This window comes from Suricata suricatta, chromosome 17, assembly GCF_006229205.1.
Source record: "Suricata suricatta isolate VVHF042 chromosome 17, meerkat_22Aug2017_6uvM2_HiC, whole genome shotgun sequence".
In the NCBI taxonomy this organism is placed as follows: domain Eukaryota; kingdom Metazoa; phylum Chordata; class Mammalia; order Carnivora; family Herpestidae; genus Suricata; species Suricata suricatta.
This window is the reverse complement of record NC_043716.1, coordinates 625077-646300: the sequence shown is the minus strand read 5'-3', so window position 1 is coordinate 646300 and position 21224 is coordinate 625077. Positions and strand designations below refer to the sequence as shown.

At 66.6% G+C, this 21224-nt stretch overlaps 1 protein-coding gene across 1 annotated transcript in view; it reads right to left on the bottom strand.

Moving 5' to 3' along the window:
* PITPNM3 (PITPNM family member 3) overlaps nucleotides 1–21224 on the bottom strand; it is a 53243-nt gene that overhangs the window by 6765 nt on the left and 25254 nt on the right. Inside the window, exons 6-18 of the mRNA XM_029928766.1 lie at nucleotides 14893–14969; nucleotides 14382–14617; nucleotides 12523–12712; nucleotides 11976–12098; nucleotides 11610–11806; nucleotides 9594–9766; nucleotides 8467–8637; nucleotides 7305–7469; nucleotides 6805–6953; nucleotides 4754–4870; nucleotides 2693–2809; nucleotides 2418–2566; nucleotides 2076–2225 (exon numbers count right to left, since the gene is read on the bottom strand). Coding sequence (XP_029784626.1) covers nucleotides 2076–2225; nucleotides 2418–2566; nucleotides 2693–2809; nucleotides 4754–4870; nucleotides 6805–6953; nucleotides 7305–7469; nucleotides 8467–8637; nucleotides 9594–9766; nucleotides 11610–11806; nucleotides 11976–12098; nucleotides 12523–12712; nucleotides 14382–14617; nucleotides 14893–14969 — 2014 coding nt within the window. The remainder of the gene's footprint in view (nucleotides 1–2075; nucleotides 2226–2417; nucleotides 2567–2692; nucleotides 2810–4753; nucleotides 4871–6804; nucleotides 6954–7304; nucleotides 7470–8466; nucleotides 8638–9593; nucleotides 9767–11609; nucleotides 11807–11975; nucleotides 12099–12522; nucleotides 12713–14381; nucleotides 14618–14892; nucleotides 14970–21224) is intronic.

Genomic DNA, 21224 nt, shown 5'->3' with positions numbered 1-21224 from the left:
AGGTCTCCAGTCCTCTGTGCACCTGGGACTCGGCACACTCTGGCCCTGAGCGTCCTGCCACCCTGGCCCCACGGCCGCTTTGCTCTCCAGCTACGGCCCCCTGCCCTGGACGGCCTTCAGGGCTGCATCTCTGCGCATTCCCATCCCCTTGTTCTTCAAGGCGCCTCCTCCAGGAAGCCTCCCTGGCTTCCCAGGCGGAATCAGCCTCTCCCTGGTCTGCTTCCTCAGCGCAGTGGGAGGGTGCTGCCTGCTGCCCTCACCCGGGGCTCCAGCTACAAGATGATGGGTGAGCCCGGACCCGCCGGGCGGGTGGGGCACTGGCCATGCCTGGCTCACCGTACACTGGGGGTTCCCAAACCTGGAGAGCAACCTTAGGGACCAGGGGGACGCTCCGTAGTGACGCACACGCTCCGATGCCACCCTGGGACTCTGGCGAGTTCCAGGCTGGGCCCAGGTGTCACTTATAAGCGGCAGGGTCTGCAGAACGTGGCAGGGCCAGGAGCCCATGTGAGGAGCCCTGGGTGGTCCCCTCCGGAGGGGCCACGGCTCCCCCTTCCCAGCTGTGGGAGGGGGCGCTGACTGGCGGGGCGGGGGGGGGGGCGCTGGAGAAGATGTAAGAGGAATAAACCCCACCCTCACAGGGCAAGCCAGACGCTTGCCGGGCGCTGAGCCTGTCCCGGGCCAGGGCTTCCGGAGGTCAGCTGACTCTGGGGTCCCTGGTGCAGGCTGCTCTGTGCCCCCCAGGGCGACCACTGCCACTGCGCTGAGGCCTGGGGTCCGTGCTGCTCCTGGGCTTCTGCTCCCCTTTCTCACGCCTGTGACTTGTTTTCCCCACAGGGCTGTGTTTCTCCCAGCTAGGAGATCTGTCTGCGTCAGTGCCCAGCAGGCCTGGCCCTGAGTCAGCCTCACAAAAGGGTGGAGGCAGGGAGGCAGGGAGGGAAGGAGGGAGAGAGGGAGACAGAGAGGGAGGGAGACAGAGGGGGCAGGGGTGGAGACAAGGAGGGCAGGAGGGAGGCAGGGAGGGGGGCAGGGGTGGAGGCAGGGAGGCAGGGAGGGAACAAAGCGGCTCCCCTCTCACGGTTCCATCGGCGACGCCCTTCTGCACGGCTGTTCCCAGCCCCACCGCCTCCAGCCCTGGTCTGGCCTCCCAAATCCGGCCACGCTGCCCCTGTCCTGCCCCCTCCCCACACGTGCTCTGCCCCTCCCTGGCCCTGTCGCCCCATGTCCTCCTTTCGGGCCCATCAAAATCAGTTTTCTGTCTGCTTCCTGCTTTCCGACGTTTGCTCATTTGTGCACCGGCTTGGACTGACAACTTCCAGCCATCTCTCCTTCGGGGAAGGTCTCTGACGCCACCTCTCCCAGGAAGCCTACCCTGCTTTCTCCAATCACCTGTACTAGCTCCAATCTTCCACTCATCACTGAGTGTGAGCTGGTCTCAGAGGGTTGCCCCCAGGGAGCCGAGTGTCCCGTATTCACACCTTTATGTGGCCCCTTCCCCGTGGACCTGGTGGGTCCTGCCACTACTTATAACCAGCAGAACACGGTGGAAAGGTCACCATGACCCCCAAGGCTGGGTCCTAAGAAGACTTGCAGCCTCCACCTGGGTCTCCAGGAGATGAGGCAGGCTGGCTGCGTGGCGCCCAGCTGGCCGGGAGCAGGGGTTCACGAGTGCAGAGGCCATCTGGAACACTGGCCCCAGGGGAGCCTGCGGATGACTCCCCCCCACCCTGAAGACCACCACCGGGCTGCGAGCCGTGGGCACACCCCACGGGACGACAGCCCACCCACACAACCATGAGACGGATGTTTCGGCTTCTACATTTGGAGCCGCTTCTCCTAGAGACCATCAGGACACATGGACTGGACCCCGCCTGGACTCAGAACTTGGGAGACCTGCCTGATTGGCTGCAGAGATTAAACGCAGGCAGGAGGGAGGGGCTAGCAGGTGCTTGTTGGGGTCCCTCGGTACATATGACCAGGACTCCCCAGCTCCTGCCCTGCAGATGAGTGTTCCAGAAAATACACAGCCCGGCTCTCCCGGGGCCTGCAGGGAAGGGACAGGAGGGGACACTCACCGGACAACGTCCACTGCCCCCGGCCGGACCTTGGGGTCGCTTCCCATGATAGACACGCTGGCCGCGAAGGACCCATCGATGCTGAACACCACGCACTCCATGCCCCTGGGCAGCACCGTGAGGTAGCTCATCGCAAAGGTCTGGTCGCCCCTACGAGGCACCTGCTGGTGGTCAGCCCGCGGCCGAGCCCACCGCTTGCCTGGGGCCAGCGCACGGCCCGGCCTCTCCGGATGCCTGGGCTGGCCTGCTGCTCGCTTTCCTCTCTCCCCACAGGAAGGCACCCCCAGGGCTCCACTTCGTGGCCAGCGGGCCGGAAGGGCCACGAGAACATCTGGGTCTTACCTGACGACCATCTTCACGGGGTAGACGCCCACGCCCAGGCGCCGGGGCCGCGGCACGCTGTAGGTGATGCGGCCACTGCTGTTGGTGACCTCCGTGTCCAGGTGCACCCAGCGGCCCGAGGACGGCTCTGCCATCACCAGGATATCCACCTGCGCGTGGGCAGGGGCCAGGGGCCGTCCTGAAGGCTGGGGGCCGTCCCGCCGACCCCGAAACCCACCCCGCCCCCCACCGAGTTCCTGCCATCCTCCTGCCCGCCACCTGCCCGGCCCTCGCACCTTCTCCCCGGTGAGAGCCACCATGTCCAGGGGCCCGTACATGAAGCGGCCCACCAGGACCTGCGGGCCGTCTTCCGCGGCGATCACGTCGTTGGCCCGGTGGTTCGCCGTGACGTTCTGAAAGCAGAGACGAGCTGGGCCTTTGCCCGTGGGGCTGGGCCGCATGCTTCCTCGAGACGCTGTCCTTAGGACCATGGGGACATGTGTCCCTGCCGTGTCACCCTGAGCCAGGGAGCCCTGGTTCCCGCAGACGACCAGCATGCTCCTCCTGACCTTCCCACACGCCCCGAGTGGTGGCCGGGCCCCTGGCACCTCGGTCTGCTTCCACATCACGGGCTCCTCCCACAGCCACTCCCCAGGTGTCCCCTTAGCAGGAACGTGAACGTGCAAGAGCATGGAGAGGTGCGCAAGGACCCGCATGCACCCGCGCCAGCCGCAGCCTCGCTGGGGTCCCCCACCCCCCACCCTCCGGATTGTTCCGGACACGGAGTCATTTTGTCTCTAATCATCCCGGGTCCCCAGGCTTCTCCACTTTCGGTTTCAATTTGTCCCGCAGCTCGAAGGCCCACCTCGGTCCCAGCCACCCCCACCTCGCCAAGGCCTAACCCCGCAAGCCGGTGACCGGCCCCATCAGCATCTGTCCCCACACCCGGGCTCCCTCTGGCCAGGGCCCTGCTTACAGCCCTCAGTGGGGGTCCTCAGTGAGCACGAGCCCCGAGCCGCCGTCCGCCCAGGGCCCCACGGTGAAGTCCCAGTCCTGAGCTCGGTGTCACAGCTGTGCCCAGAGACCTCAGTCTGTGACCCCCAGGTGTCATGAGCCGGGCGCTCCAGGGCCCCCCACGACTCTACCTGCCCCCACCTTCCAGCCCCCCACTATGCATCTGAGAGGCACCCCGTGGACCCCACAGCATCTGCAGTCCAGCGGCCCCTCATCTGCACCGGCTCCCGGGCTGGGGTCCGGGGACCCGCACAGCAGACGGTCAGGTGGGGGTACAAAGGTTCACTTGCAGGAACAGACACTCGGAGAGACGCAAACCAAAACAACACAGAGACCTCGGTCCACACCCGCCCGGCTGCTGGATCCCATGAGGGATAAGAACACACGTCCACATGAGAGCCCGGAGCGCCACCCATGGTAGGGACAAGGTGGGGACCGCCCGGGGCCCCACAACTGCTGAACGAGGAGACCAAACATGTCCGTCCCAGGGAGAGGCTGGCCGTCCAACACAGCGAGGGGGCAGGGGTCACGGTCCGGGGGGTGGTCACAGGGAAAGGGTTCTCTTTCCAAGGTGGCAAAAACGTCCTAAAATCGGCCACAGTGATGTTTGCACACATCTGTGAACACGCTGAAATCCACCGAATTGCACACCTTAAGCAGGCAAGTTGCAGAAAACATGATTTTAGCTCAATAAATGTTTGCAGAATCAGAGCTGGTTCACAGAGCACGGAGCACCTGCGTTTCAGGACTGTCCTCATGGTCCACGTCTGATGCTCCCACCAGCCTGCCCACAGAGCAGTGGCTGTGTCCGTGGACCTGGCACGGTGGGCCACACCCACACTGGTGACACTTTGCTAAGTACACAGATGAATTTATGCACACAAAACTCCTATTCACACTTCAATACCCTACAGAGGTGACTCTCCTTCAGGGAAGCCCTATGCAGTCTGTCCCGAGTCCTTTTCTCCGTTTTCTTCCTAATCCGTGCCTCCCGCTGTCGTGGCTGAATCCACGCCAGGCCACACTCAGAGGTGAATCAGACCGTGAGGCCCACAGTCATGGGCAAGACCCTGACTCACGCCCTTGTCTCCAGGAGCTGACATACAGCCACCGCTCCACAGCTGGCCTCTCGCCCCTGCCCCCAGTGCCCTGACCCCGCCCTGGTGGCCCCCCCCCGCCCCCCTGGAGCCAGGCCCACAGGAGCCAGGTCCCCACCCTCACCGCCACCTCCCTGCAGCCCGTGGTCCCTGCCTGCCACGCGGCGTCTCAGCCCCGGGGCAGCCCCGCGGGCCGAGAGCCCCCGAGGCCGGTCCGCGGCGGGCGCAGGGCCGATGACCACATACCCGCAGCTTGACCTGGGTCCTCTTTCGAAGCCACTTCTCACGGGGGCTGGCAGGGCTCAGCGCGGCAGGGTCCAGGCCCGCGCTCTCCGTGACGGCCACACTCTCGTAGCGCATCACCTGATGGACAGCCGCACGGGGCTCCAGGTCAGCCGGGACCACCGGCCCCTCCTTCCCAGCAGGCCGTCAGGGCCTCAGGGTCCGTGGGCTTGGGGCCAGCCTGGGGCCCTTGGGACCTGTCTGCGGCGGTCCTGACAGCCGGCACCAGAGCAAGGGCTCTCAGACCTCCACCCAGGCACAGCCTCTGCGCACGGCGTCCAAACCCACAGCCCCTGCTCTGGACCCACTCCCTGCCCGCTGTTCCAGCTGGCCGTCCTTACTGGAGGCCTCCGTCCCCACCGAGCCCCAGGGCGCCACCCCCCTCCACTGCGTCGTGCTCTTCCACACCCGAATATGCTGTTCCAGTGTCTATCCTGAGGACGGACCCTGTGCCTGGCAGAACCAGGCACTGCTCTGTGGCCCCCACAGCCACACCCCACAAAAGACTCACCCTGCGTGGTTCCCGCCTGCCTCCTCCCCCTGCATCTGCCCCCCACGGGCTTCCTCCAGACCCCTCAGTGGCCCCCAGACTCTGCCCGGCCCAGTCCAGAGGCTCACTCCCTCTCCGGCTCTCCATCATCCAGGGACTCCCCATCCTCTGGGGAGGCTCTTCCCTGGAGCCACAGGTGTCATCCCTGCACTTCTCTGCCTACAGTGACACCCCCGTGTCTCACAGGACGAGATACAGATCTAGTCTCACTCTGTTCCTGCCCAGAGCTCCTGAAACCTCTGGAATTTCCTAAATGCAGAGAGCCCTAAAAATGCCTTTTGTTAATGAATGAAGTGGCATCTGCACCCCACCTAAGGGGGGGCTGGGGCTGGTGACCGGAGGCTGGTACCCCCAGTTCCACCCCTGGCCCCTGGGGACCCATCAGGGGCCCAGTCAGTCACCAGGGACCAGTGATTGAGGAGCCGGGCTGGGCACCAGGAAACCCGGAAGGACGGGGCTCAGAGGACTTTTATAACAAGCGGATGCTGCAGGGAACACAGCGTTTCCCCGGGTTCTGAGGCCCTGCAGGCCAGCGGGACCCGAGGGGGGACTGCCGGACTGTCCATATCATTCTGGGGGCCAGAAGCCCGGGCCACGATCTGCTCTCGGCACTGACACCCTGAAGCCGCAGCTCGGCGGAGTTCAGGTGCCTCAGGGTTGGCAGGTCAGGACTGGGCTACACTGCAGGACGCCCCACGGGTGGGGAGAGCTGCCTAGTGTGGGCAAAACCCACAACAGAACCAAGCGCCGTTCCCGTCCCTGGCACGTGCCATCTGTCTGCCCTGAGCCCCAGCCTCCAATTGCCTCCCTTCCCGCTTCTCAGGCCCAGACCCAAGACTCAGTTTCCTGAACTCCAGCCTGGCCCTGCCCCTCCCCAACCCCAGGGAGCCACCCCCCAGGTGTTTGGGTGCAGGGCAGGACCCTCAGGGTGGCCCTTGGTCCCTCACGCCCAGGTGCCCAAGCCTTGCTGTGGCCCCACCCCGGCCCCCGGGCCTCTGCGCCGGCTCCCAGCCCAACGCCGGGCTCCAGGCTGCCTTGGAGCAGGCCTCGCCCTCTCTCCTGCCCCTCAAGCAGCAGGCACAGGGTTCCCTTCCCGAAATGCGCTCAGCTCTCTCACTGCTCAAACCCTGCAACGGCCTCTCACTGGGCACAGCATGGAATCAAAGTCCTGCCCTTGGCCGCCGACCCCACCTCCCAGCCCCCCTCTCCCCAGGGTCCCCCTCAGTCAGCGTCCTGAGGACACCGAGACCCTCCGAGGAACAGGCATTTATGACGCTCACCCAGGGGGAACACGGGTCCGTTCTCCTGGGTAGTTTCTATTTAAGTTTCTAGAAAGTGCCGTGCCATTGCTCAGAAGCCAGGGTTCTCCATGAAACCTGTCAGACCTCATAACCCCAACGTGCCCTGGGGCCCCGTGCAGCCCGCCAGGCGGCCTGTGCCCCAGGGAGCGGACGGCCCGCAGTACCTGTCTCAGGATGAAGGCCGCCACGTCCGTGGACTCCCAGTAGCTGGCGTGGAAGAGGTGGGGCAGGGCCACGGCGGGGAAGGCCGTGAGGGCGTCCGGGCAGTACAGGGCGTAGTCGATGCGCTTGGAGCCCCACCACCTGGCCGTGACTGCGGACCCGAGATCCGGGTGAGGGCGGCGCAGCTGGCCTGCGCCTGGGCCCGGGGGCACCGTGGGGCCCCGGCACCAGACCCCATGGCGGACGGGACACTCGGGGCCAGAGCTCCAGGGCGTGACCACCCAGTTCCCACCAGCCACCAGCCCCTTCCCCCGCCTGTCCCCAGGATGTGCGCTGCGCCCTGGTCCTCAGGAGCGGGGACCGCCCCATGGAGACGCAAACGCTGGTGCGTCTGGTGGGTTGGCGCCCCTGCCCGCCCTCAGCAGCCCCGACAGTGGACCCGCGGCACCCGGGGGAGGTCCCTCTCCATCAAGGCAGGCAGGTCCCGGAGCCCCTCACTCACTGCGGGAGGCGCCCGCGGGCACCAGGCCATCTGAGGACTCGGAGCTGTCGCTGTGCGAGCTGTCCCGACTCACCCTGCGAGCCGGGCACCGGGCCGGCGGGGCCGGCGGGACGGAGGCGGGGGCGTCCTCCAGCAGGAGACAGCTGTGGGCGTGCAGGGCGTCGGCTGCAGGGGCGAGGTCACGTCAGGGCCAGGCTGTGTGACCCCGAGGGGCCTGCACCGGTGGGAGTCTGTGCCCCGGCCGCTCACCCCACCCCCACGCCACAGGCAGCCTGCGCCCCTCACTCTGGGGGCTCGACGGGGCATCTGTACCGCAGGGCCCAGCCGGGTCTCACCTCCTCTAAGTGGTGGGTCCCAACCATCCCTCCGTCTCTGTCAGAGCTGCCCAGGGCACCTTGGACGCGGCCTATAACTGTGGCCCCCATACGCATCCCCCCACCCGCGCTGCCCGCCCTGAGGCCCGGGCTGAGCCTGGGTGCTGAGGTGCCCTTGGGGGCGGGGCGACGCCAAGAGGGAAGCGTGCGCGCAGAGGCTGGAGACCCCTCTCTGCGGCAGCTCCTGACAAGGCAGGACTCTGGAGATCAAGTTTCCATTAAAAATAAGGGGGGGCTTTGGATCATGAGTGAGCCTCACACACGGCACCCCCACCCAATCCGGCCCAAACTTCTGAATGGGCTCTGGCCAATCCTCAGCCGGGATGTGGGGCTGAGGCCCCGATCTAGCGCTGACTGTCCGCGCCAGCCTCCCTGGCGCACGACTGGCTCTCCACACTTGGGCCCTGGACCCGCTGGCCTGCCTGGCCCCCCCACCCCAGCCCTCAGCTCCCAGCTCTGCTCCACCCGCCCATCGCCGGGTCAAAGGCCCCTCCTCCATCACGCCCACCGGGCTGACACGCTCCCAGGCCCGCACCTCCAGAAGCGAGGCCCAGCACGGACTTCCACACCCACCATCAGGTCTGACGGCTCGAGCACCGTGCTGGCCTCCCCCCAGGAGCCCGTCAGGGGCAGAGCCTGGCCTCTGCAGAGCAGGGGGGCACACGGACCAAGTCTAGTGCCTCCCAGTGCTTGGAGAGCTCCAACCAGAGAGGGTGGCGCTGCAGGCTCAGCCCAGCCCGCGGCTCGGCTCGCTCTCACACCCTCCCACCCCCTCCCCGCGACCCTACCCAGCAGGAGGGACTGCCCGTCGCCCAGCGGGAGCCTCTGGTAGCGTGGCACGCTGACAGGCGGCACCAGGTGGAACTTGGGCTCCAGCAGGGGCTCGAGCCGCGAGGCAGAGGGGTCCGCGCAGTGGAAGAGGCTGTACAGCTGGCTGCAGGCAGGACGCATCTGGAAGCCTGAGGGGATACGGGGGGGGGGGGGGGCCGCCTCGGCTAGCTCCTCCTCCCTCAGGCCCAGAGGCCCCCCGGAGTGCACTGTGAACGCCCAGCCCTCTGCTCAGCAACGTGCCATGGCTCCCAGCTGCCAAGAGGCCCAAAACCATGAGGGTGAGTCTGGCATTCAGGGCCTTGCCAGCCTGCCCCACCCAGGAGTGGCCCTGCAGGCTCCCAGTGGACAGCCCGGCATGCACCTGCAGGTCCCCAGGCCGGCCTGCGGGCTTCCCCGCTTGTCCCTCCGCCGTTTCCTCGCTCAGTCCCCTGAGTCCCCCTTCCGGCCTCCACTGGGTCACTGCGCCCTTGGCCAGGCGACCCAGGATCTCTGGGTCTGGATCAGCGGCCGCCTTCCCAGCTGTCACCCCCAGGCAGGGTGGGAGACAGGGCTTGAGGGACTGCTCCCACAGCCCAGCAGGTGTCTCCATCCAGGCCCCCCCCGGGACCCCCCACCCCGGGTCGAGGGACTGGAGGGTCCAGGGAAACCCACGGAGGCGGCATGGGGTTCTGCCTCACCCCTCCCTGCTTCAAGGAGATTCCCTCCCTTCTTATCTGACCCACAGTGGAGGCTGCTGGTGAGGGGGTGGAGGAGGAGCTGGAGAAGCCCCGACGTGCGGCCCCTCAGGGGCCCCCAGCTTCCCGCATCCCCAGAATCCTGTGGAGCATGACGAGTGTCCACGTGGGGCATGTGACAGGGATGCGGGATCCACCGGGGCTGGCTCCCCTTTGCCCCATCTGGGGGAGCCGTCCCTCCCTCCTCCTGCCCTTCACCTCCCCCAATGCCACACCCCAGCCTTCCCCCCACCCCCCCGCCCCCCTGCCCTCCCCGCGCCCCCTCCTCCTCGGGTCCCCCTCCTCAGCTGCACACCCTCACACCGTGGTCTGGACACACCAGGCCTCTCTGGCCCAGCAGAGCCACCCACCGTCCAGCCCCGGCAGCACCGTCCTCCGCATGGCCAGGACCAGGCCCAGGGGCGAGCCGAAGAGGAAGAAGTCAGACACGTCGAAGTCCAAGCGACCCAGGCTGACCTCAGGTGGCGGGCGCCCCCCAGCCGCAGGGGGCTCGGCTTCGTCCTTCAGCACGTTCGCGTGGATGCTGCCCAGGGGGAGAGGGCCGGGGGTGTGGGCACTCGGGCTGAGGAGGCAGAGCCCAGCCCGCCATCCACGCGGCGGGGCCCAGAGTCAGCGCCCACCGGCCGGCCCTGGGAGCTGGCGGCCACCCTGGCGCGGGCCACCGGGGCCTGGCCGCAGCCGCCTTAGGCAGGGGTCGGTCGGCCCACTTTTTCTCTGAAGGGCCAGATGGTAAGTGGTTTAGACGGCGGGGCCATCTGGCCTCCAACACGTCTACCCAAAGCCACCGTTGTCGCTGCCGGCAGCCAGGCTTCGCCAGGGCCCCCCGCCAGCTCCCCCCGAGGCCCCCACACCATCTGCTGGCGGTGCCACCCCAGCCGGACAGAGCTGTCTCCTGGAACCGGGCAGCCTCGCTGTCACTCTGGGGTCCAGGCCCCGGGTGCAGGACCCGCGCACACAGGGTGCCCGTCCCTCCCCCGCCACCTGCGCAGGGGGCAGGGCTTCAAGAGGAAAGCGCCGCACACAGAACTGCGCGCTGCCCCGCCCGGGCACCGCTGCTCCCGAGCGGGGGGCTGCTCTGTCCCGGACCCAGAGCGAGCCGCCGAGGAAGGGCGGGACAGCGGGGGAGCAGGGCGCCCCTGGACCTCCCAGGTGCATCTAGATGCAACTCTGTAGGATGCCAAGATCTACGAATCGAGTAACCGAATGCAAATTCAGCTAGAATATTCCGTGTGGAGGAGAAAAGGGAATTCGAGAAATAGCAACAGACACAGCTGGAGCCAGGCCCTGCCCCGCCATGCATGAGGGGCCGGGGGGCTGGACCTGGGCCCCTGGGCTCCTGTCTCTCCCCTGGAGGACAGCGCTGGTATTCGAGGAAGCCGCCGTCCGTCCCCACGCTGGTGGGAAAAGCTGGCTGTGCTGACAGAGCTCCCAGGGACCTCCGGCTCTCGTCACCCCCGAGCTGGGGCCTTTCTCAAGCACTTTTCACCCTGCCACCCTGATGATAACTGGGGATTCAAGTAGAGACTTGAAAGTGCGGGGCCTCTGGTCGGAGGACTTCTCTTCCAGGGATGCGCCTGGATGGAACAGCCCTACCTGCGCGCACGCGTTGATGCGCTGTGATTCCCTAACTGGAGAGAGCCTGGTATCCGCACTGGGAGGAGGAGAGCTGTCCGCTCACTCCGCAAAACAGTCCCTGTTAAGGACGTTTACCAAATACGTATCATGCAGAGAAAGGGTCAGAAAAAGGCACAGCGTAAGGGTTTTTCCCCCAGGAAAACCATCCGCAAAGAACATACAAAATACATGCAAAGAGGAAAGACCCCGAAGTGGTCACAGGAGATCTATTCTGCACACCTGGCAGCGGCCTCCTGAGAGGTGTCACTTGGACGGGACAGAGCAGAGGGACAGCGGGGACCAGGGCCTGCCTTCCCGGGTGGGGCCCTGGTGTCCCCAGTGAGCCTGCAGGTAACTCGCCCAGCTCTGCAGGAGGGACTGCCCGGGGACCAGCAGCCGGGATCCGGCCCCATCTGCCCGATCCTGGCGTGTGACCGGGACACCTCCCGGGGCCCCCGCGGCGCCGTCTGAGACACAGCAGCGCCCGGAATGGCTCACAAAACACGCCTGCACCTGCCCTTCCATGGCCTTTTCTTGAACGCACGGGGAAGCAGGCCAGGGTGGGGGTGGGGGGGGGTCCCCTTGGCAGAGGTCGAAGCTGCAGGTCAGCGACGCCGGCTGTCCCGTCTCTCCCCAAGTCGGGGCGGCGCGGGGACAGGGCACGAGCTGGCGGGGGCTGGCAGGTCCCCGCCGCCCCGGACACCGTGCTGGCAGGAGCACCGGCAGGAGCACGGGGTCCGGGAGGCGGTTACCTGGACAGGAAGGCGTGATGCTGGCCGACGGCCTCACAGTCGTAGGTTGAGGAGTCGCTCTGTTTCCGAGGCAACGGCCTCTGGGGCTCCGCGGTGTCCTCGTCATCCGGCGCGCTGGACACGTCGATGCTGCTCTTGCTGAGACGCTTGCTGCCCGCCAGGCCGCACGCCTCGTCCGCCACGCCTGGGGGGGCGTCCTTTGGGGCCACGCAAGGGACAGGGGGCACTGCAGCCACCACAGACGGCGCCCGCCGACCCCTTTCTCCCCAGATGCAGGACCCGCCCTAAATTGGCCTCCCCCCTCCCAGGACAGGCCCCTGCTCCCCCAGGGCGGCCCCAGCCCCCAGCCCCACTGTCGCGCCGCACCTGCGTGCTGCTGATGCTCCCCTTCCGGCTGCTGCTGCTCGGACTGTCCCCCGGGGGCCCCGCGCTGTAGCAGATGGCATCGAAGGCCAGCAGGCCCCCCACGCAGTCCCCGATGAGACACACCTGCGGCGGACAGCTGGGACTGAAGGCCCACCCGCCGCTGACCCATCACCCCCATGGCAGCCGGAGCACCAGTCCCCCTGTCCCTGGGAGAATAAGGAACCTTTCCCAGCAAGCCACTGACAGAGACACTGTGAAGGATGGGTCCTCATCCTGGGTCAGGGCCAGCCCAAGGGCAGCAGTCAGGCCAGGGTCAGGGGTCAGACTCGGGTCAGGGTCGGTTCAAGGGCAGCAGTCAGACCAGGGTCAGGGGTCAGACTCGGGTCAGGGTCAGCCCGAGGGCAGCAGTCAGGCCAGGGTCAGGGGTCAGACTCGGGTCAGGGTCGGTTCAAGGGCAGCAGTCAGGCCAGGGCCAGGGGTCAGACTCAGGTCAGGGTCGCCCCAAGGGCAGCAGTCAGGCCTGGTCAGGGCGGTCCCCCTGTCGCACCTGCCCACTGAAGCCGATCCCGTCGGGGGACTTGAGGAACTCCATGAAGACCTGGTTGGCCCGCTCGATGACGGTGGCCACCGCATCCTGGTACCGCGGGGAGGAGACGGCCAGCAGGGGCAGGGCAGCCAGGGGCACGTGGTCCTGGCTGTTGCCGAGGCAGCCCTCCTCGTGGCTGTAGGGGTTCAGGCTGCGGACAGGGTCAAGGTAAGCCCGGCCGGGCTCAGGCAGGGGCGGGGCTGGGGCTGCGCGCTGGGCAGAAGGGAGGTGGAACCAGGCAGAAACCACGGGAAACAAAGCGCAGGCAGAGGCATCCGTCCCCGTGCTCTGTCCCTGCGCCAGCCCGGGTTGTGGGCCGGGTGTCTCCTGGATGGCTGCCTTCCCCCAACCTCTTCCGCATGGCCCCCAGGGACACCCTGATTGGGAGGAAGCCACCTGGTGTGGATCGGGGTGGGGACGTATCATAGCAGACTTCCTGGAGGAGGTGTTCTAAACTAGGCCTCAAGGAAGGCTTTATGGATGCTATGGAGGAGGAGAGAGAGGGTTCCAGGCACGGAGACCCACGTCAGCCACAGCTTGGAGATGGGTGCAGAGCCGCATGCACCACATGGTGTCCACCACGCTGGGGACAGGGTCCAGGGCCTTCCTGGGCTTTGTGGAAAGGTGTGAGCCCAGAAAGGCCCGAGAGCCTGCCCTACGGCATCCTCACTGCCCATTTCCCCACAAGTAAGCCGCTCCCTGTGGGGTAGCCCCGCCCCCCACCCCAGCCAGCCTGCCTCTGTCCCCAGGGACAGCAGAGCCAGCTGACTGGAGCGACCGCCCCCACCCCAGCCACCGCCAGCTTCCCGCTCGTGGCCCAGACTCAGGCTGGCGATGGCCCAGCGCCGACCCCACCAGGGCCAGGGCTCAGGGCGCTGCGCCAGGGCCCCCGACGGCTGTCCCTCTCCTCCAAAGAACACAAGCCTCAGCTGCCGCCGGAGAGGTTTTATTAGCTGGGAAATTCCCTCCCCAGCGACGGGCACAGGTGCGGTCCCCATCCCTCCCCTCAAGTCCCGGTGATCAGGGCCTGCGCTGGCTGACCCGGTTCTGGGGGTCACATGTCGGGGAGCGAGGAGGCGGGGTGCCGAGCCTGATGACGGGGCAGCACAGTGCTCCCCGCAGCTGGCTCAGAAAGAGCCCACTTCCTAAGCCTGAGCACCTGTCACAGATGCAGATTCCAGAGCCCCTCCCCTCCTGGGCAACAGGGTGGAGGCCTGACGTCCTGTATTTTGGGAGAACACCTGAGTGATCTCGGTCCTTCCAGCCTGGATCAGGACCTGCCCTTGTCCCAGGACCACACACAGAGACGTATCTGCACCCACAGGGACGGGGAGCGGGGGTGGGGGGTGGGGCTGCATGAAGGAACAAGGCCCAGGGAGCTTGGTGCCTTACTTCCTCCATCCGGGTTCTCGGCTAGGACTCGGAACATGTGTCCCCAGCGCCCGGGTCCCCCCGCATCACGTCACACATCCCCACTGGGCTCTGACTGCGGCAGGAAAGCCACGTGGCCGGGGTTCGAGTCCCGGCTCATTCTCGTGGTGACCCTGGGGAAATGCTTAGCCTTTGGGCCTTCGTGCACTCATCGGGCTGGGAGAATGAGCACCGGGGCGCTGGGCAGGGCCCCCCCACAGCTGTAAACTGCCCCGACCTCTCGCTGATCACCCCCACCAGCGTGCCCCCACCAGTGCACCCCACCAGTGTGCTCATGGCCAGTCTGGCTGGCATCCGTGGATGCCCTGGCAGGTACCCCAAGCTGGGACAGCACCCCCTTGCCCCCCACCCCCGACCTCAGCCAATCTGCGTGGGCAGAACAGACTCACTTGGAGACCAGCGAGAAGGCCTCGGAGCAGATGGCAGGGCAGGGCACGACCCTGATGAGGATGTGGCCCAGGGCCGCCGGGAAGTGGGCGCGCGTGACCTTCTCCAGCACGGAGCTGAAGGTGTGGATGTCAGCCGCCTTGCAGGCCGGGTCCCCCGCGCCCGTGTCCAGGACGCTGCCCCCATGCAGCACCAGCAGGAGCACGTGCGTCTTGCAGGAGCGCTGTGGGCAGCCTTCCTGAGGAGGAGATGGGGGGTGGAGGGGCCCCAGGGTGGCGGGCCCTCCTGTGCATGCAGAGGGGGTGCCCAGCTGCGGGAGAGCCAGCCCCTCGCTGTCAGGGCCCCAGGGGCCCCGAGAGACCCTTCTGACCCCAGGGGTCAGAAGCCCAGAGACAGAGAAGGACCTGCGCAGGGTCACATGCCACGTGCAGTGAAGTGAAGAGCACGTCCAGGGTCTCCAGGCCTGGGGTCCCCCTGAAATCCTGCTCAGTCACCCCCAGGAGCCCCGCCCACCTCACTGTCCTCCTGGATCTCGATGCTGCCCTGGGCGGGGAACTTCTGTCTTCTCAAGGAAACGCGGTACAGCTCTCCTGTGGGGACAGAGAGCTCAGCACCCACGGCCTCCCGCCCCGGGGCCCGGCGGCCTGGCTGGAGCGACGGCATCCAGCTCCCCACCCCTCCGACCAGCACAGCGCCGTCCCTGGGCCAGGGAGGGTGTCCCACAAAGTGCCGTCCTGCTTTCCTTCGCCGTAGGGAGGCCTTGAACTAGGGGACCCGGGGCCCAGGGCAGGTGGACCCCAGAGAGGCAAGGCAGCCGTTGGGTCTACGCTCATCACCACGGAGCTTGAAGGTGAGGCCGCTGCCCCCGCAGAGGTTGTGCTCCTCTCCCTGAGCTGCCACACCTCCCCTGGGGCCTCGAGGCCTGAGCCCTCATCCCTCTAAGGCAGGGACCCTCAGAATCTGGCCCGCGGCCACTGGTGTTAATAAAGTTTTATTGGAACACAGCTGGGCTCCCACGGCGGCAGGGTTGCGTAGTTGGCCCAGTCTTCATGGCCTGCGGAGCCTGGAGTATTTCCCACCAGCCTCGCAGAGACAGCCATGTGACTCACACCTACAGCCCCAGGCATCACCGCCCCGGGCTCTTGGGTGGAGACAGGCCTCAAAGACACCCCGAGGCCCCCTCTGCCCATCTGGGGCGCCTGCCACCCTGAGGAACCCGTCCACCCACCGCACTGACCTTGTTTCCTCTCCCTTCTCCCCACTAGGAGGATGCTACTCTGTGGGTCTGAACCACATGGCGAGACTGTGAACCACTCACGTGCCTTCAGTGACGGGGAACTCACTCCTTCACCTCCTAAAGCAGCCGGCTGCATGCCGGGACAGCCCTTTCCTTCTCTGCTCCCCCTCCCCCCCAGGCCTGCTGCACCTGTTAGGGGTCATGTGGGGGAGGGTCCTTCGGGGCTCTGTGGGCAGGGGTGGTGGGAGCCTGGTGGAGGGTCTGAGTTACGACCCCCCCCCGGCCTTCCCTGCCCCAGGGTACTTGCAAAGGACGCCACACCAGAGCTTTTGTCCACGGGGAAGTGCATTTCTGGGCATCACCCTGGTCTAAGGGTAACCATGTCGTCTGCTACACAGACAGGAAATTGTCCCCCGAACAATGGAGGGGTGGCCTGGAGGGGGGGGAGGAGGGGGGGAGGAGGAGGAGGGGAGCCTCAGCAGGAGGCCAGGCTCCGCGCTGCTCCCTCCAGCTGCTCCCTGCGGACCTCGCCCTGGGCTCAGGCCGGGCTCCTGGTAAAACACACAGAACTGGCCTGGGTCGTGCTGGAACCACAGCACGACCCAGGCACTGTCACCTCGTCCCCACGACCGCCCCTGAGTTTTGGTCCTCTGGGTATCAGCCCTATTTTCAGACAAGGAAACTGAGGCCCATGCGTCCATGACCCGCCACCCCAACGTCCTCCGCCCTGCGCGCTCCCGGTGGTGGGCAGGGGGCGCACAGCAGTCTCCTCCGGAGGAGAGACGCGCCCGTGCACACTGGTAAGTGGCACCTCTAGGACTGACCTGCGGCTGCCAGCACGCACCTTCTCCCCAGAACAAAGCAGCCACGTTCCGTGGTGCGGGTGGCCTTGTGTGCAGCTCCGGGGCTGGCAGGACCAGGGGCTGTGTGCAGCTGAGGGCCCCGCCGGCCCTGGGGGACCCCTCACTTCTGAGGCCGGGAGGCACCTGGGTTGGAGCCAAGTGCCGGCGTCCAGATCTTGCTCCCACCCCCAGTGTGAGTGGGGCCTCGGTTTCCCCATCTGGGACATGACGGCAGGCTACTCCCCAGGGCGGGGCCGAAGATCAATGAGCTCATGTAAACACGGGGCTCCACGCAGGGCCTGGAACACGGTGCATCAGGATGATAACCTAGGGGGCACGGGGGTCCCCGAACCAGAGCTGCAGCCGGCACCAGGGGCCCGAGGCTGACGGGGCCACGGCCGCCTCCCCACGCAGGGCCCCGGCAAGCTCCAGCCTCCTCACCGGGCCAGGTGCCTGCGTCCAGGGTGAGTCCGGGCTTCACCGCAGGGAAGACACGAGGGTCCTGTGGTCACCGGGCACTGTGCCCTCTGCCGGGTGGGCTCCTGCACCCTCACCCACCACACAGCCCACGGGCTCCCGCAGCGTCCGTGGCCTATGGCTGGCACCCTCGGGCCCATGCGACTCTGGCTGCAAATGACGCGGAGACAGTTCCTGGCGGGAGGGGGGTTGGACTGGCAGCTGGTCCTCAGCACCCCTCGCCCCTCCTGGGCCGTGGGAAAACCAGGCCTCCTGGTGGCGCACAGCAGCCAGAGACGTCTTGCTCTGGGGCACAGTGGAGGGGAGGTCTTGCCTGCAGACCTAGGTTCTGCCCGAGAGCGGCTGGCGGGGCGAGAGGGCTCCTCCGCGGATGCAGAAAGACAGCCCCGGGGCCCCGGCATGGGCCCGGCCCCCAGCGCTCTGCTCCGCCAGCGTCCCCACCGCGGCGACCAGGCCTCCGGCTCACCCATGGCGCAGGCGGCTTCAGTCCTCCTGCCTCATGCCAAGCCCTGTGCCGGGACCGCCTTCATCCCGGTGCAGACTCCTACCTGTGCCTCAAAGCCCTGCCCACCTGTCCCGGCCCCCCGCAAGCCTTCTCGGATCTACGGAGGCAGAGACGGCTGCCTCCCAACAGGCTCGGCAGGGCCTGGCTCGCTGCCGCCAGGTCCTCCTCTATTTCTGTGTCACCTCGGGGCCCGTGACAGCAAAGATCGTCCACTGTCTGGGGGCTATTGTGGTGTTTGTGTGAAAACCCGCTCCAAAGATCCCGGGGTGCACGGGGCCTGTGAGGCATCTCTGTGCTCAGAGCTTGGGAGAAATAATGGGGTTCAGGAAAGTGTCCCCCGCGGGGATTTGGGTCCCAGGGAAGCCGGCACTGGGGAGCCTCGTCGGTGCCCCTCCCCCATCCCCAGAGCTCCCGATGACAGGAGTGGCCGGCAGGGGTGCGTGGTGGCTGGGAGCCCCAGACCCGTGCCCACCAGCACGGCCCTGTCCAGGCGGGTGAGCCCACAGCGGTCTGCGCCCCCCCTTCCCCTCCTCACAGCCTCGGAAAAGGCATATCCCACGACTGCCCTTCCGCTGACCCGCGTGCCACGCTGCTCGAGACAAGCCCAGGTCGGCACCCACGCGCCTGGCACAGAGCAGAGCGTCACCGCTCGGCGGGGGGTCCACAGTCTGCGCCCCTCCACTGCTGGGCCTCAGGGAGCCACAAGGGCTGGGGGCAGGGGGCGGGGGTGGGGGGCCCCCGCTGGAGCCGGCCACGCCACCCGTCACCCCTGCCCTCCAGGGAGCAGAGCTGGGCCCCGCGTGTGACCACGTGGCCCACAAGAGAACCACACACACGCACCACACGCTCGGCCCTGAGTGCAAATCCTGGGGAAGGACGCGGTGGCTCTGCGGCCTCAGGACCCGGGACGCGGCCCCAGGAGCCCACGGGAGGAGCCCCCTTCTGCAGCAAGCAGGGGCTCCAGCCGCAGCCCCAGGCCCAGCACGCGGGCGGGGAAGGGTCCCAGGCTGGGAACAGACGGCCAGGCCCGGGGGCTCTGACTGGATGGTGGGAGTTTCGTAACTGTTCTCTGTTCTCCAACTTTTCTCCAGCGAGTGAGCCCACGCTAGGTCTAAGACTATTTACGAGCGTGTCTACCGAACAGACGGTTCACATGTGGAACAGGGACATCTTAGACCACAGCCCCCACTTTCCCCACCACAAACCCCACACACGGAACGGACGGAACGGGGAAACGGCCCGTGCTCTGTGGGCTGCCGGCCGGCGACGGCACCCGAGAAGGACCATCCGCGCACGGGAGAAGCAGGAAACACCATCGGGGGACCAAAACCACCTGTTCGGTTCCAGAACCAGCCGGACACCCCGCTGCCTCCTGCTCCACAGGCTGGGCCAGACACACCTCCATGACCCCGACCGAGGACCTCAGGCCCAGGGTCACGCGCCACAGGCCGAGGCTGGGCACGGCCTTCAAGGCTGTGGGCTCAGAAGGAGGAGGGCACATCCCTGCCCCCGCCCTGGGAGCTCACACGGGTCCCGCTGCGGGCAGAGCAGAGCCCTGCGAACGGGCTGGGGCAGTTTCTGGAGGGTTCCGGGTCTCAGCACTCAGGGAAGGTTCACAGGAGCCCAGGAGGGGCTGTGCTGGCCTGGAGGAAGGAGTTACCAGGTCACAGGAGTGAGTGGATACGGGGCAGGCCCCTCCCACCGGCCCCCACTGAGACAACTTAACCCTTCCAAGGCTGGAACACAACCTGGTCAGCCTGGATCCATCATCCCAGGGGGCCCAGCCCCCCCGAGGGCCAGTCAGTCCCCATCGAGGCACTGGCCCAGAGTAAGACCCATGAGGGTCTGGGCCCAGATCCCGCCCCTAAAAGCATGCTGTCGGGGGCAGTAGGAGGGCCCCATCCCCGGGGAGGGGCCAGGCCTAGGCTGGGGAGGCATCGGGAGACTGCAGACGCGCAGCCGCCAGAGACCCTCCCCTGCCCCAGGCAGGACTCAGCACCCCATCCCGGGGACGGTGACAGTCCTGTAACAGACGCAGCCTCCTCAGATGTACCTGGTGGTGCTGCCCCCGCCCCCACCAGGGTCTCAGGCTTCCCTACACTCACCCCAAGGGAGCAGGGTGCGCCCCGGTTTACAGGGGAGAGAGCCGGAGCTCAGGATGGCGGGGATTCGTCCTGTGGGGGGGGAAGGGCTGGAAATGCGGCCCAGGCTTGGCGCCAGCACGTGGCACGAGGCCCCCAGAGCAGCGGGGTTCTCGGTGAAACTGTCCTCAAAGGCCTTCTCCTCACCCCTCAGATCAACAGTCGCCGCGCTGCCCAGCGTGTGGGGACGCAGCCCCTCCTCATCGCGGCCGGTGACAGCGGAAGCCATTCAAGTCGCGGCACGGAGCCCAGGCGCACGCCAGCGTCACCACGCCATCCGTGGCACAAACGGAAAGCAACCTGCGTGCCCAGCCGAGGGGCCTGGCGGCACGCTCCCCGCACGGAGCTCGGACGCAGTCACGGAGGCCGGTGCGCCTCCCGCCGCCCAGGAAGCTGATGGGACCCCTGCGTGTCATCCTCCCGCAGGGGCCAGAGGGGAAGGCGCCGTCTGCCGCCGTCTGCATGCGGCCCGGACAGAAACACGGGGAAGCGGGTGTTTACAGAGATGCTTGTGTCCACGGGGAATCCGCTGCCGCTGGGAGGGCCGGGGGCCGGGGCCGGGCGGGAGGGGCCCCCGTGTGTGTCCGGACGGTCCACCTCTGCTGCCCGCTCAGCGGTCACGTCAGGAGGACGGCTCCTTCCGAGACAGCAGTTCCTTCTCCCGCTGCAGCCTATGCTACACAGCTTCCTGGGCGGTTTCCAGAAGCTCTTGAGTTCCCAGGAGAAGAGGATTAGAGGAAACAGACTCTCTCAGGCTAAGAGACCCCCGCTCCCTCTGGACCGCCCACCGGCAGAGCAGGATGCCCGCAACTGCCTGCTGGGGCTCCCCAGTGCGGACGGACAGCGGGCAGGGTGCTAGGCTGTGACCCGCAGGGGTGGGAGGCGCCTGGGCCTGGGGTTTCCCTAAGCCTGTGAACAAGGTCCTTCCAGGGGACCATCCTTCAGTCCTGTGTCGGCCAGGACCCTCATGGAGTCAGGCACTAAATTCCAACAGCAGCACACACATCGTGTGCTGTGGTCCCACATCCCACACCAGCTGCCTCTCTGCTTCCCCGCCACCCCCTTCCTCTCTGAGCTCAACCCCCGGGCTGTAGGATGGTTTTCAAACCTCTCCTCCCTCTTGCCACAGGGCCTTTGCACATTCTGCTCCCCAAACCTGGACTCTTCTTCATGCTGCTGGGCCCCAATGTTTCCTACTGAAACCTCAGTGGTCCTTGCCCCTGGGGGCTTCCGTCCTTCCTCTCCTTCCTAGGCGTCGGCTTTCCTCCCCAGGATAAGCCCACATCCTCAGCCTTGTGGCCACTCCGTCTGCCGTCTCCCCCATCCCCAGGCTGTAAGGTCCTCACAGGCTGCGGCTGGGTTCAGTTACGTTCCGTTTTATCCCCAAAGACGATCAAGATGCTGGCACGTAAAAGATGCTCATGAATTATTTTTCAAACAAACGAGGGAACTAATAACTTGTTCCCATTATAGACCCTTAGGAGTGTTGAAGGCTGCACACGTCCCCAGCAATGCGTGGACGCTCCACGGATGGGCCTGCGTGAACACACACGCATCCTCATGAGAAGGAACGCACCAACACGGGAGCACACACACTGATGCACACACATAGGCACATGCAGAGCACACACGCTGATGCACAC